We start from the raw sequence: 16,156 nt of genomic DNA on the forward strand, positions 1-16,156 counted from the left end.
ACTAAGTAAAAAAACTCAGCTATTAGAAAAAAATACTTTAATTCAGTCAGATTCAACGCGTTGGAATAGCACATATTACATGGTAGAAAGGTTCTTATTTCCCCAAGAAATTGTTAATAATATAATCACGTTCAACATCAGTGCACCACAAATGGTGTCAGCTCTCGACATGGAAGTTTTGAAGGATTTTGTAGTTATGTTCAAACCAATTGAATTTGCAACAAAAGAAGTTTGTGGTGACAAGTTTGTTACATCTAGCATCGTTATACCAGTGGTTCGCTTGTTGCGAACAAAGGTCATGGGAGCTACAACCAATACGAATTTGGGAACTACATTGAAGGGCAACATCATGATAGAATGGAACAAGCGGTTCAAAAACATCGAGCATCATTGTTAGTTTGCGATAACTACGATACTTGATCCGAGGTTTAAAAACATCCATTTCGATGACAGTGTGGCAGTGGGGATGGCAATCCGGAAGTTGACTTCTGAAATGAAGGAGGAAGCAAATGCTGAACAAGTCAACGAAGATGATGAAAGTGGTAGGTATTTATTTCTATCTAATGAACCATGATGAATAAGTGCCTAATGCGGACATAAAACTTTGCCAGTAATTTGTATGCCATTTTTGAAATAACGAGTAAAATGCATATTTTAACTAAATGTTGACGTATATTTTGTTTTCAGGTGATGGCTTTAGTCTATGCGACGACCACCACAGGCTCGGAAATCAAAAAACGGATAAGGACTCTAGATGAACTAGGCACATTAAATACGATGCCACCGGAATTACCAATTTATTTGAAGAGCCCAGTCGTTAAGCTAACGGATTGTCCCCTGCATGTGTGGGCAGAAGGATACCACAAAAACTCTTTGTTGAAAATAGCAATGAAATGCTTAATAGTGATGGCAACTTCCGTGCCGCCAGAACGTGTTTTTTCCATCGCGGGAAATATTGTTACCTGTAAAAGAAGTTGCTTGTTGTCGGGAGAAAAAGTGGACAAACTGCTTTTTTTTACAAACTGTTAATAGTAAGTTTTGGGCCTTAGAGTGATATTAATGTTATTCAGTATTGTTATTATACGACAATTATGGTATATTCACCACTATTTGATTTTTGCATCAGCCATTTACTTTTCGCAAAAGTGTCTAATTTTTTTGTAATTCATTGAATTAATTGACTTATGTTTTGTTGAGTTTTTGTTATTCTGCGAAATAAAAATGCACGCTTTAAAAGAATATACTGGGCATTATGCGTAAAAAGTTGTTTGCATAAATAGTCGAGTTTAAGCTCACATCATCAGTACAATACCTGAACCTGTGCCCAAGCTGACTTTTTATGTATGAGGTTATATTATGTGATAGGTATAATGCAGACAACTTTACTCATTTATTACAAATTTTCATTAAAAAAAGTGATTAAAACATCGATTTTTTTTAACATCGATGTTTTTTACCCGATGTTTTACCAACGTCGATATAGACCCCAACCAAACATCGGTACTTGAAACATCGATGTTATGTGGTCGATGTCGCGGCCCTAGTCCCTTCTACGTTTGCCGTGATCGTTATCAAAAAAGGGGTATTATTCGAGGCATGTTTTTTTTTCATTGGGCAGGGTTTTAACGTGGCGGTACCCAAACCCACAATGTATACATCGTTGCAATCACCGAAATGTCTTCTCTTAAATGACATACTTATGTATGTATAAATATAAAGGCGTATTCAAAATTTTGAGTATGCAGATTACTTGTTGGTATATTGCAAAATAAATAAAAAATATCATTAACGACCGTTAACGTGTCTATTTTAAGTATAGTTTAATCATTAGTTAAACTCAACAACAGAAAATTCTGTGTAATTTTTTTAGTTAAGTTTAACTAGTGATTTAACTATAATTTAAAATAGATATGCTAACATGCCTTAATATGCTATTTTTAACCGACTTCCAAATCATCAGTTCATCGGAATATTTTTGTTTTGTTTTATTTTATGTATGTTACCGCACAACTTTGGACCACGTCAACCGATTTCGATAATTCTTTTCGCATCGGAAAGGTAGTATCAGGTGGTCCCATACCAATCTGGTTTAGATCCGATCATTGGATCAAGAAATATATATATATATATATATATATATATATCTATACTGTTATATGAGAATTGAATTCGGTTTGGTTTTTTGCTTAAAAATTACTTGTTTATATAACGTATGCAGCGGAGGCAACAAATATTGTTTTTCCACTCACATAGATATTGACGAAACTTCCAAAAAAAAATTTATAGGAAAGACTCATGTCCATAACGATTGGTCTGTTTAAGTTTTCAGGTATAGTGCGTAGGGTTTTTTTTTACCCGAGCGCACTTGTGCACAAGTGTATTATAACTTTGTTCACATAACGGTTGTTTGTAACAGGCAAACGAATCAAGATAGATATAGACAAATGTACACATAAATGATAAGAATGAAAAGAGAAATCGATTAAGCGGTGACTGTCTGTCCGTCCGTCCGTTCGTCCGTCTGTGCACACGATAACTCGAGTAAAAATTTAGATATTTAACGAAACTTGGTACGTTTACTTTATTTCGGGCGTAAGACGGATGGTATTGAAAATGGGCAAAATCCGACAATAACCACGCCTACCTCCCATATAACGGCAGTTTTCAGAAATACGAAAACTGCGACATTTTAGCAACTAGTGAAGATTATTCACTCAAAGTTGATATTTACAATAATTTTCAGACGAAAAATAAGAATATTATAAATTTTTGGAAAACGGGCGTAGCCACGCACACTTATGATTACATGTGTATATCTTGGTAACCGCTCCACCAATTTCTCGGACAATAACCACGCCCACATCCCATATAACGGTAATGTACGAAATCTTCGATAAATTAGTAAATACAGGGGCTAATTTATTCATTTATTCAAAATTTATGTTTGCAATAATTCTTTAGCAAAAAATACGTGATACCGCCCAAATATGACTATATAAGTTTATCTCATTTAGTTCTCTCTCTCACAGTTCTATATTATCTACTGTGTTAATTTTGCCACCTGGTAACTTTAAAACATTTTACCATGTGGTAACTTTGTTTGTTGTTGGTTCCCATACTAATTAGAGATAACACTTTTGGGCAAAATTACTAGACTTTGTCTCATGTTTATGTTCTGTGTTAAACTGGCATCTATCGCTGCTTGTACATACATACATGAATTTCGCTTTGGGCGCAGCGCTGCTTGTACATAAGTTTCTCTTTGCGCCTGCCTGGAGCTGGCAAAGGTTATTTTTATTTTTATTTTTGCGCTGTGCTAGCTGAGTATAAAAAAGAGAAGAGAGAATAGAGAGAAATATGTATGTGGTTTGTTGATGCTCTCTAAACACAAACGCGTGAAAGGCAAACGGTCTAGCAATGCGTGGTATTGTTGATCAACTTAATACTTTATTTAAACGTAAGGGTTGCTCACAGTTCGAGTGTGTTATCTTGTTAAAGTTACCACCTTTTAACTTTAGAAGTAAACTGTGAATACCCTAATTATTTATATCTGAACGTTCTATCGAAGATGTTTAAAATAGGGATAAAACCACCCCTGCTTACCATGTAGCGGTAGTTTTCGGAAAGGTGAAAAACATATAATACTTGCACCGTGTATTTAATGATCGGCTCCGCCCGAACTTAAACTTCCTTACTTGTTTAAATATTATATTGGGACATTATTCTGCCAATTTGAGTTATTATTTTTTAACCATTAAAGACGGTAAACAGCTCAGAGTTATATTTATTTGTCCTTTTATGACTCCCTAATGAAAAATATTTCCCTAATCCGTTGTTCAAAACTGAAATGAATGTGGAGCAAGAAAATTTTGGGAAAGCACTCATAGCCGTTTTTAATTTTCCTTTTCAACTTTTAAAAAATTTTGGGTAAAATGGTTTGCACATATTTCGCTACATCCCTGGCTCTTGCATTTTCTCCAATGTTTATTTTGCACTTTGTTGTCATGATACCTTGTGATTTTGCAGGGAGATCAAGCAATTGATTATTCTTGTTACGGTCTCATTTCGCTGCTATGTGAAACATGTTCTTTCGCACTCGTGGGTTTTCCTTCTACTGTTGTTCTATTCTATAAAGTAGAGCTGTCAAACTATCGACGATACTATCGATAGTATCGATAGTCTGGTCACTTAACATAGCTATCGATCGCCACTATCGTTTCATTGATAGCGTATTCTTTTTCCACGCGCTTTTAATATTTGCACGAATTGGATCAAAGGGGACAAAAATTGGCAGCATTATTTCATGAACGAACGAATAAAGATTACCCAGGACGTACAGTGTATTATTTCCATATTCTAGAAAATATTTATTACATTATTTTATGTCGCCAAATTTCAAAACAACGTCAAAAATGTTTTTAGAATTGCCTAATAAAGGCAAAACAATAACAACTAAAAAATGTAAGTCAAAGTGTAGGGCGGGACGGGGTTTGATTTGGAAAATTACCAAGGGCAATAATATTTAAACTTGTACATTTGAAACTGAATCTCAATCTTTAATTTGTCGGGGTTATGTGATTTATGCAACAATTGCCAAAATACCATTTTGGTCTTAAATTTTTGAGTATGTTCTTTTAATGAATATACATTTTTGGGATTTTAGTAAACTTGCACACACGCGACATCACAAAGCTTCGACTCGTAGGTTTTAATTGCATTGTGATTAGCACTCCCCTAGTAAACGGGGCCTCCCCGTGGTGACACCTGGTAAGGCCCTGGCGGCTAATTCGAGCGGCGATCCCTCCTAAATCCCTAAACCTATGCTTCCCTTTCTGACCAAATTCCTTGCCAGTTCTTCCCTCCCTACTCTTTTCAGGGCCAGATCAAGGTATCATACGACCCGTGCCGAGGATCAGCCTGGCTGGGGGCCCTTCATCAAGTCCAGTCGCGAACGGAGTGCTTCGGGTCTCCGCTTCTCGTGGGACAAAATATGGATAAAACTAAAACTACTACAACAACAACACGAACATCAAATATACAAACCTCAACTCCAGTACGGGAGTTCGGCGCTCCGAAACAAAGACCGAAAGGAGTCACAAACTCCGCACCCAGCAAAGCCACGGGCCTAGCCAAAAGTAGCTCTATGCCGAAGCAGACATCAGGTGTATCTGCACCCACCAGCAGTAGGAGTAAAGCACTTCCCGGGCCGAGAAGTCCAAAGGCCAATGCTACGCACAGAAGTAGCACTGGATGGAAAGCCTGCACGGCAAACACCGGAAATCCTGGGTTTTCCTGTAGTGTAGCTTGTCACTCAGCGAACAGCGTATGGGTACCTGTTACGCCGTCCCAACCTGCAGATATTTTAGAAATGCTGCAGGAATTTAATCCCAGCTTCTCTACACACAACTGGAGGGTTGTTAACACGGAGCCAACTGAGCGAGCAACGATGCAGGTAGTCCTGCTCCTAAACGACGATGTCTGGAAGCACTCGCACAAAGCGACTATGGGGTGAGCTATGGCTTTGGAAAAACAACGCTAAAAGTTTACAAAACTGACACCGAAGTAAACCTAGTAAACCTTGCAGCCTGTGTGGAGACGGACGAGCCATCCAGCGACCACGAGATGGAAGTCGACGACCAAGCAACCGAAGAGCTGAGCGGTTACGCCTCATCAAGATCCGAAGTAGGTGAAGCCTTACGGAGGCTGTATACAGAGCGTGAGCTTCTCAGCGACGACGAAGCCAACGTGGTGGTGGTAGAGAGGAGAGACTCGCGTGATGAAAAATTACAGTAAAGCAGCATCTGCTGCGCTCCTGCTTCAACTGTCTTCAGGTGAAGTAGGCATCGCTTTGGTCCAAGAGCCATGGATCACTGGTAATAGGATCTGTGGCTTGTGGACTCCGAAGTACAAGCTATTCAGTGTTCAGGGTAAGAGAAAACCCCGCACCTGCATTTTAGTCAAAACTAATATAAACTCTTTTATCCTACCACAATTCAGCACTGCTGACATAACCACGGTCAGCCTAGAAATAGGGCCAAGAAAATACAGGCTGGCCTATTTTTACCTGGCCCATGCCGATCAGGGCCCTTTCCCACTCACAGAACTAATGGAGTTGGTGAAAAGTACAAACCCGATGGACAAGATGCTACTGCTGGGAGGAGACGCAAATGCCCATCACTTTATAACTATTTGCTAAACACAAATCTGGCTATTCGCAACAAGGGAAGCGACCCTACATTTATCACAACTAATCGAAGGGAAGTTCCTAACATCACCCTCGTTAGTGAATCTTACAGTAATCAGATCTCTGCGTGGAAGGTCCTGAAAGAGCACTCTTTCTCAGACCACAGGCTCATAGCATTTAGCATATTAGACTCGCCCACTGTCTCTAAAGAGATACGAAATATCAGCAAAACTAATTGGGGGTATTAAAGAAAACTTGTATATAAGAACCTACCGTCTGAACCATTTAATGCACCAGAAAGTAGGGAGGAAGTTGATCACCTTGTTAGCTTGAGAGTTGTGAGACATCGCTTATCAAGGCATGTCCCAAGAGGAAAACCAGGGAGGCGTACAAACCTCCCTGGTGGTCCTCCGATCTAAATAAACTTCGCAAAGAATGCAGGAAAGCTTTCAATGCTGCTAAGCGCGACGCCCCAGAGACATCTTGGGCACAATATAAATCGACACTTAACTTATACAAGAAAGGCATCAGGAAAGCGAAACACACCTAGTGGAGTGATTTTTGTAGCGGGATAGAGACTACATCAGAAGCCTCTAGACTCCGTAAGGTACTCGCAAAATCACCTAGAGCACCTAGCTATATCCAAAAAGATTATGGGTCCTGGACTGACTCAAGTTCAGAAACCGTTAAAGTACTCTGGATAATGACTTCCCAGAAAGCAGTGATGTCACGTCATATGATCCAGAATCAGCAGAGGCTACACCACAGCTCATCAACGAATCGAAAATCTGTTGGGCCATATCTAACTTCAATGAAATATATCCGGTACAGCTACAATACACCATGGACCATACAAGGCCATGGCTAAATACCATATTCACCAGCTGTCTAAAACTCGGCTACATTCCCGGAGCCTGGACAGAAGTCAAGGTAGTGTTTATACCGAAACAGGCAGAGCCTCTCATGCTAAACCTGGCGATTTTAGGCCTATCACCCTTTCATCCTTTCTACTTAAGACTCTGGAAAGACTCCTGGGGACTAATATAAGACATCTGTTATCTAATGAGCAACATGCCTACAGCAAGGGCAGATCCACGAAGACTGCCCTCCACACGCTAGTCTCAAAAATTGAGCAATCACTAGAAGTAGCATTCTTTGACATAGCAGGGGCGTTCAACAATGTCCCCGTTTGCGATTACCTCGGCTCTGACGGACCTACGGGTGGAAAAACCCCTGGTTAGGATCATCCACCAATTGCTCTCCAGCAGGGTGGTTAGCTCCGAATTGGGGGGGGGGGACAGAATTAGTAGGGGCACTCAGCAGGGGGGTGTTCTCTCCCCACTCCTATGGGTAGTGACGGTGAACCAACTGCTCCTGCGCATGAAGGCGGATGGACATGGGGTTGTCGATACGCCGACGATGTAGCGGTTATAGTACAGGGAAAATTGCCTCAAACTCTATGTGATCTTATAGAAGCTGCTCTTGGCTCACTCTTTACTTGGACCAAAAACATGGGTCTTGAGGTGAACCCAGCTAAAACAGAGCTAGTCCTCTTTGCCAGGTGATACAAAGTACCGGCTCTTATACCACCCAAACTCGATGGCTCACGCCTGAAATTTAAACGCTCTGCCAAGTATCTTGGAATAGTTCTTGACAGAAAACTGCTCTGGAATGACGACACAATGGAACGCATCAAGAAAGCCACCACAGCATTCTTAACCTGTAAAAAGGCGATCAATGCATCGTGGGGCTTCTCACCTAGTTCACTGGATCTACACTTCCATTGTTCGCTCGATTCTGCTTTACGAAGCCCTCAATAAGACAACAGCGCTCAGGCATTTTCAAAAGGTACAAAGGAGTGCAGAGCTATGCATGTTCCTCCCCGACCGTAGCTCTTAACGCGGCCCTACATCTGCCCCCGATTGATCTAGTAGCTCGGGAAATAGCCACTATAGCAGCCTTAAGACTTAGAGAGGCAGGCTTCGGGACTTATGGTCCATCAGGCCATTCGATAATCCTAGGGACAAGGGCGCCCATACCGATACCTGCAAGTACTGACTACTGGATACCATCAAACACCTTCACCAAAAACTATATAATTACGATGTATTGTGGAACGATTTTCCGTCATCCCTTGTCAAATTTGGTGTGGAGACAAACCGGTTTCGGCGTTGTGCCATCTTCAGTGTAATTTTTCAGAACGAAAAAAAATGACACTAAAGATGGCACAACGCCGAAACCGGTTTGTCTCCAAACCAAATTTGACAAGGGATGACGGAAAATCGTTCCACAATACATCATACTCCTACCCTGTCGGAAACACAAACAACCAAAAAGAAGCTATATAATTACCATAACCACTCGAAAGGACTGGGACACCAGGCCTCACCATATACGCAACGCTATAAATATGTACACTGATCTCTCCAAACTCGACGGAAAGATCGGGGGAGGAGTCTTCTCCCCGGAGCTGGAACTGGAAACATATTTTCCCGACCATTGCAGTGTATACCAGGCGGAGGTACTGGCTTTCCAGGAGGCCACTCGGTATCTATCAGGAATACCCAAGGAGGAAAGACAGGTCTTTATCTCCTCTGACAGCCAAGCAGCCCTGAAAGCTCTAGACTCATACGTAGACAACACAAAGTCTCTCACTGAATGTCGCAGATCTCTAAACGAGATGGCCCAGCATTATAGAATACAACTCATATGGGTGCCTGGACACCGAGATATTGAGGGCAACTGCAAAGCTGACGAACTACCCCAATCCTTCCGGGGAAGAACATGGTAGGTATACCAATGGCCACTTTCAAACTACATGCAAGGAATAGCACCGTACAAGCAGCAAACGAACGCAAGAGAAACCTCTCCTTCTGTATAACGGCTAGGCTTACATGGCCTGCCTACAATAAAAAACGCACATCTGCACTCTTAGGGCTAAAACGCACCGAGGTATCTATTCTTACAAGAATTCTTACAGGTCACTGTCTAATCGGCACACATGCCTCGAGATTGAGAGTGAACGCGCCAGATTACTGTCGCAGCTGCAGATGCGAAGAAGAGGAAGAGAGTGNGATACCATCAAACACCTTCACCAAAAACTATATAATTACGATGTATTGTGGAACGATTTTCCGTCATCCCTTGTCAAATTTGGTGTGGAGACAAACCGGTTTCGGCGTTGTGCCATCTTCAGTGTAATTTTTCAGAACGAAAAAAAATGACACTAAAGATGGCACAACGCCGAAACCGGTTTGTCTCCAAACCAAATTTGACAAGGGATGACGGAAAATCGTTCCACAATACATCATACTCCTACCCTGTCGGAAACACAAACAACCAAAAAGAAGCTATATAATTACCATAACCACTCGAAAGGACTGGGACACCAGGCCTCACCATATACGCAACGCTATAAATATGTACACTGATCTCTCCAAACTCGACGGAAAGATCGGGGGAGGAGTCTTCTCCCCGGAGCTGGAACTGGAAACATATTTTCCCGACCATTGCAGTGTATACCAGGCGGAGGTACTGGCTTTCCAGGAGGCCACTCGGTATCTATCAGGAATACCCAAGGAGGAAAGACAGGTCTTTATCTCCTCTGACAGCCAAGCAGCCCTGAAAGCTCTAGACTCATACGTAGACAACACAAAGTCTCTCACTGAATGTCGCAGATCTCTAAACGAGATGGCCCAGCATTATAGAATACAACTCATATGGGTGCCTGGACACCGAGATATTGAGGGCAACTGCAAAGCTGACGAACTACCCCAATCCTTCCGGGGAAGAACATGGTAGGTATACCAATGGCCACTTTCAAACTACATGCAAGGAATAGCACCGTACAAGCAGCAAACGAACGCAAGAGAAACCTCTCCTTCTGTATAACGGCTAGGCTTACATGGCCTGCCTACAATAAAAAACGCACATCTGCACTCTTAGGGCTAAAACGCACCGAGGTATCTATTCTTACAAGAATTCTTACAGGTCACTGTCTAATCGGCACACATGCCTCGAGATTGAGAGTGAACGCGCCAGATTACTGTCGCAGCTGCAGATGCGAAGAAGAGGAAGAGAGTGTACAGCACCTTATATGCGAGTGCCCGGCACTCTGCAGAAGATGGCTACAGACGTTCGCAAAGCCCTACAAGGCCTTGCAGAGGTATCGGAAATCAATATAAGAGCACTATCGATATTCGTCACGTTAAGGAATTGGTTTGATCCCAAGTAAGCACCGCAACATCATAGGGGAACATAGATTGCATATGGTATCACAATGGGCCTTTAGTTGGCCTAAGTGTAAGGGGGATTCACTCTCCCTAGCCATCTCAACCTAACCTATACTAGTAAACTTGGACTGAGTATTTCATGTTAAGGTAAAACCATGATAACTTAAATTTATTTTTAGCAATTTATTTATTTCATTAGAACTGCAAACTCATCCGCTACTATTCGATAAAGTTTGTATCTCAGTTCATTTGCCACTCCTCTTAGACTTTAAAAAACAAAATTTTAGCTGCTGGAAAGTGCAGGTTTTAATGCAATTTTCTTTTTTTAGGCCTACTAGGAATTTCATTTTCTTCGAGTAATTCATTTGCATTTTATCTCCACCGAGACGAATTCTTATATTTTCCGTTTGAATAGAGAAAGCCTAATTCATTACCTTTGTAGTGGTATCCTATTTTTGTAAACAGAGCAAGAAATATTGAATTTATAACGGAATTTTGTTGACCCAACTTGGCTTTTTTATCGATATTTTCCACGCCAATAACTAAAAAAAAAATATTTATTTTTAAGTCCATTTCTGTCAGTTTATAATGTTCTAAATATCAATTTTTGGCATTTTAGCCTTTGTAGTTAGTTAAATATTTCAGTTTTTGTCTTTTCAAAAATTGCAGGTGGGGTGACAGTAACTCCAAATGACCAATTTTTTGTAAAAAGCTTCGCCTGTCTTATAACGTACCTTGTGCAAAATTTCATTAATCTATCTTCAATAGTATACGAATTACAGAATTAAATGCAGCTAAATAGGTCAAATCTTACACTGTGGGACGGTGTGCGAGAAAAAAGTATTTTTTTTTTGCAGTGACGTCATTTTTTCGCCGCCATGTGAATAAAACGGAATGAAACCATATGTGTGAATAAAACAACAGAAAGCAGTTCCACGAGCAGTGGCACCTTGCATGTAAAGCATTATTCGAAAGAATTTTTTTTCCCGAAAGGCGAATTGCAGGGAAAATTTCTGAAATTGCTTTTTGCAAAAAAATGCAACCGTGAGCCGCTAAAATAAACAAATTTATAAAAGCAAGATANAACGCAAGAGAAACCTCTCCTTCTGTATAACGGCTAGGCTTACATGGCCTGCCTACAATAAAAAACGCACATCTGCACTCTTAGGGCTAAAACGCACCGAGGTATCTATTCTTACAAGAATTCTTACAGGTCACTGTCTAATCGGCACACATGCCTCGAGATTGAGAGTGAACGCGCCAGATTACTGTCGCAGCTGCAGATGCGAAGAAGAGGAAGAGAGTGTACAGCACCTTATATGCGAGTGCCCGGCACTCTGCAGAAGATGGCTACAGACGTTCGCAAAGCCCTACAAGGCCTTGCAGAGGTATCGGAAATCAATATAAGAGCACTATCGATATTCGTCACGTTAAGGAATTGGTTTGATCCCAAGTAAGCACCGCAACATCATAGGGGAACATAGATTGCATATGGTATCACAATGGGCCTTTAGTTGGCCTAAGTGTAAGGGGGATTCACTCTCCCTAGCCATCTCAACCTAACCTATACTAGTAAACTTGGACTGAGTATTTCATGTTAAGGTAAAACCATGATAACTTAAATTTATTTTTAGCAATTTATTTATTTCATTAGAACTGCAAACTCATCCGCTACTATTCGATAAAGTTTGTATCTCAGTTCATTTGCCACTCCTCTTAGACTTTAAAAAACAAAATTTTAGCTGCTGGAAAGTGCAGGTTTTAATGCAATTTTCTTTTTTTAGGCCTACTAGGAATTTCATTTTCTTCGAGTAATTCATTTGCATTTTATCTCCACCGAGACGAATTCTTATATTTTCCGTTTGAATAGAGAAAGCCTAATTCATTACCTTTGTAGTGGTATCCTATTTTTGTAAACAGAGCAAGAAATATTGAATTTATAACGGAATTTTGTTGACCCAACTTGGCTTTTTTATCGATATTTTCCACGCCAATAACTAAAAAAAAAATATTTATTTTTAAGTCCATTTCTGTCAGTTTATAATGTTCTAAATATCAATTTTTGGCATTTTAGCCTTTGTAGTTAGTTAAATATTTCAGTTTTTGTCTTTTCAAAAATTGCAGGTGGGGTGACAGTAACTCCAAATGACCAATTTTTTGTAAAAAGCTTCGCCTGTCTTATAACGTACCTTGTGCAAAATTTCATTAATCTATCTTCAATAGTATACGAATTACAGAATTAAATGCAGCTAAATAGGTCAAATCTTACACTGTGGGACGGTGTGCGAGAAAAAAGTATTTTTTTTTTGCAGTGACGTCATTTTTTCGCCGCCATGTGAATAAAACGGAATGAAACCATATGTGTGAATAAAACAACAGAAAGCAGTTCCACGAGCAGTGGCACCTTGCATGTAAAGCATTATTCGAAAGAATTTTTTTTCCCGAAAGGCGAATTGCAGGGAAAATTTCTGAAATTGCTTTTTGCAAAAAAATGCAACCGTGAGCCGCTAAAATAAACAAATTTATAAAAGCAAGATAACGAAAAATAAATGGATTTAGAAAAACATTTGAAATATGTCGATAATATCGATAGTATCGATAGTCACCCTTAAGACTATCGTAAAACATCGATGGACTTGACTATCGATAGTTTGACAGCTCTACTATAAAGCCGACATTTCCTTCGTAAATAGAGTTTTTTTTAAGGCTCTCGACGTCGTAAGCGCGCGTAAGGCGTCGACGTAAAGCGCTAACTCTGCATCAGCGTCGCGTTTGCCAATTCACATTTGCATCGTTTGAAGGCGGCTTCAGCATTAGCGTTCCATACGATGGAAGTGCGGCCGTTTTTTCAGTTTCCAGTGATGAGTTGGTGAAGGCAGGACTGGTATGACATAGCGTGCAGCAAAAACTTTCGGTAGAAGTTCACCATGGATAAGAAACTCTTCAAACCCTTAGCAGTGGTCGGCTTCGGAAAGTCCTGAATTGCAGAAACCTTCCCGGCAAGGGGTGAATGCCCCGGGCGTCGATAAGGTGTCCTAGAAATTTCAGCTCGCTTTTGCCGAACTCACATTTTGATGGGTTAATAGCGAGATGCTTTTCGCGAAGGCGTTGAAGTACTACTCTCAAGTCATGACGATGCTGTTCGCTAGACGTAGAGGCAACACAAATGTCGTCAATGTATGGGAAAACATAATCTAACCAACGCAAGGCATCGTTAATTACCCGCTGAAATGTCTGCGCAGCGTTGCACAGCCCGAACGTCATGAACTTGAATTCATATAAACCGAATGGTGTCGTAATTGCAGTCTTGGCAATGTCATCCTCGTGGATAGGCACCTGATGAAACGCGCGTTGAAGGTTGATTTTGGAAAAGATGGTCTTACCTCGCAAGAAACGCCTCGCCGCATAATTTTGGTGGGATTCTTCCCGGAGCTGGATAGCTCCAGGAATGAGGACGCGCTACTACTTCTTCAGGGGCAGAATGAAGGCCTGAAAATAATGGACTGGCGAGTTCTAAATCGGGTGCGCAAGTCCACAGTGGTAGAAATCACCATTGCGGTAGACCCGATCTCGGCAGACATCCTCAAACAGAGAGGAAATGTTGTCAACTATGGCTACGGTACGGTCAAGTTGAGGGAGAAAGCCAAGCCGTTGGTACCAGTGGTAGCAAAGGACGCCGCTGATACCGATGGAACGGGCACGGACGAACAACCCTGTTGTTCGAAGTCTGTCACCGTCGCCCCGAGGCAGCTCTCAACAGACCTTCAAGCACAGAAGCAGCAATCATCGGAGCTGGAAAAGACAAAGCCGCCGCCTGAGCTGTCAGTAGCTCAAGCCAGCGTGGCATCGCCTCCGCGACCCACAGCAACATCGGTCCTGACCCTGTAGCAGGTGCTAGACAGAGCCCAACAAAATGTCAGGCCCATTGAGCTCCCCCGGAACATAATTAGGCCACCACTACATGGCAGTTCCAAAGCGGCTACTCAAAGCGGCTACTGAACAGCCGAGGAGAAGACCTTGCGGGGTAGAAATAGCGGGAAGAAGGTGGCTGCTCGCGGCCGTAAAGACCGCAAATAATGCCATCTCTCCCTAAGCCCAACGCAAACTCGAGGCATCTGAAATGCCTCCAAGTGAATCTTCATCATGCCAAGGCAGCGTCAGCTGTTCTCTGCAGGAGGTTCACTAACGAGGGTCTAGGTATAGCCTTCATCCAGGAACCCTGGATACTACGCGGTGAGGTCAAAGGTCTGAACGTCAATGATGGTAAGATCATATATGCCCCCAGCCCTCGCCCAAGGGCGGCGATGCTATTAAGCAAAAAACTAACGTTTCTTCCTCTATTACAGTTCATGACGGCGGATCTGGTTGCAGTTTGGACCGAAATTCCCACTCCAAGGGGTGTACAAGAGGCAGTACTTGCCTCAGCGTACTTTCCGGGTGAGGAGGAGATGGCCCCAACAGCAGAAGTAAAGGCTTTCGTTGAGCACTGCCAGCAGAGTGGTAAACCCTGGATCCTCTGCTGTGACGCCAATTCACATAACACTGTTTGGGGCAGCACCGATACCAACAAAAGGGGTGAGTACCTCCTCGAGTTTATTAGTAGTCATAATATAAATATTATAAATCGTGGCAATGAACCGACTTTTAGAAATGCTTTAAGGGGGGAGGTCTTGGATCTAACTCTAAGCAGTCAAAACATGTCATCATCTGTCACAAACTGGCGTGTCTCCGGGGAGGTATCAATGTCGGACCACATGCATATAGAATTCGACATGGGTCTCTTTCCTGAACACGAACTAGTTTTCAGAAATCCCAGGAAAGCGAACTGGGAACTCTTCCGCTTTACTAAAGAAGAGGGCGGAAACAGCCCCAAACACCCCATTACAACCAAACAGGAGCTTGAGAATGAAGCTGAACAGCTTCACTCAGATATTGTAATAGCTTTCAACAGCAGTTGCCCCCAAGGAAAGGTAAAATCCAAACGAGATGTGCCTTGGTGGAGTAAGAAGCTTGAGCAAATGAGATGCCAGGCCAGAAGACTATTCAATAGAGCAAAAAATACGGGTGATTGGAATCCGTATAAACTTGCGCTAACTTACTACAAGGAGCTAAGGAAATCCAAACGAGCTAGCTGGCGAAACCACTGTGAGGAAATAAATAGCCTTCCAGAGGCAGTACGCCTCCAAAAACCTCTAACAAGGGATTACAGGAATACAATTGCCACCCTTAAGAGACCAGATGGGAGCTACACTCAGCATCCGGGTGAAACCAGCAGACCCTTGCTGGATACTCACTTCCCTCGCTGTATATCAGGCTACTGTCGACCAGAATTGGGTGCTCCAACATCCACCTCTAGAAGAGAACAAAGCCTTGCTACCAAGCTGTCCACTGTCGAGCGGGTGCAATGGGCTTTATCAACATTCAGCCCATACAAATCACCAGGACCGGATGGAATCTATCCATGTCTCCTGCAGCATGGAATTAGACACATAGCGCCGGTCCTTTCTAAACTCTATAGAGCTTCGCTCTTGTTGGGTCACATTCCCAGCATATGGTCTGAGGTTAAGGTCGTGTTTCTACCCAAAATGGGTAAGCCGGAACAATTACCGTCATCCTACCGACCAATTAGCCTCAGTTCCTTTCTTCTAAAAGGCATGGAGAAAATACTGGATCAGTANGTTTTCTTCTAAGAGGCATGGAGAAAATACTGGATCAGTACATCAGAGAAGTCAACCTAAGG

At 41.9% G+C, this 16,156-nt stretch overlaps 2 protein-coding genes across 2 annotated transcripts; both read left to right on the forward strand.

Moving 5' to 3' along the window:
* Positions 1-444: 444 nt before the first annotated feature.
* LOC108372270 (uncharacterized) lies at positions 445-1,036 on the forward strand. Its single transcript, XM_017627918.1, has 2 exons — positions 445-542; positions 688-1,036. Exons 1-2 carry the CDS (start codon positions 510-512, stop codon positions 1,027-1,029), a joined length of 375 nt encoding a protein of 124 aa, XP_017483407.1. The 5' UTR covers positions 445-509; the 3' UTR covers positions 1,030-1,036.
* Positions 1,037-15,158: 14,122 nt separating this feature from the next.
* On the forward strand, positions 15,159-16,090 carry LOC108372269 (uncharacterized; the record flags this gene model as incomplete). Its single annotated transcript, XM_017627917.1, has 1 exon — positions 15,159-16,090. A coding segment is annotated over exon 1 (932 nt), but the record flags the coding sequence as incomplete, so codon positions are not given.
* Between the last annotated feature and the right edge of the window lie 66 nt (positions 16,091-16,156).

Source organism: Rhagoletis zephyria, unplaced genomic scaffold, assembly GCF_001687245.7.
Source record: "Rhagoletis zephyria isolate East Lansing unplaced genomic scaffold, Rhagoletis_zephyria_1.1 Rzeph_scaffold_05590, whole genome shotgun sequence".
NCBI lineage: Eukaryota > Metazoa > Arthropoda > Insecta > Diptera > Tephritidae > Rhagoletis > Rhagoletis zephyria.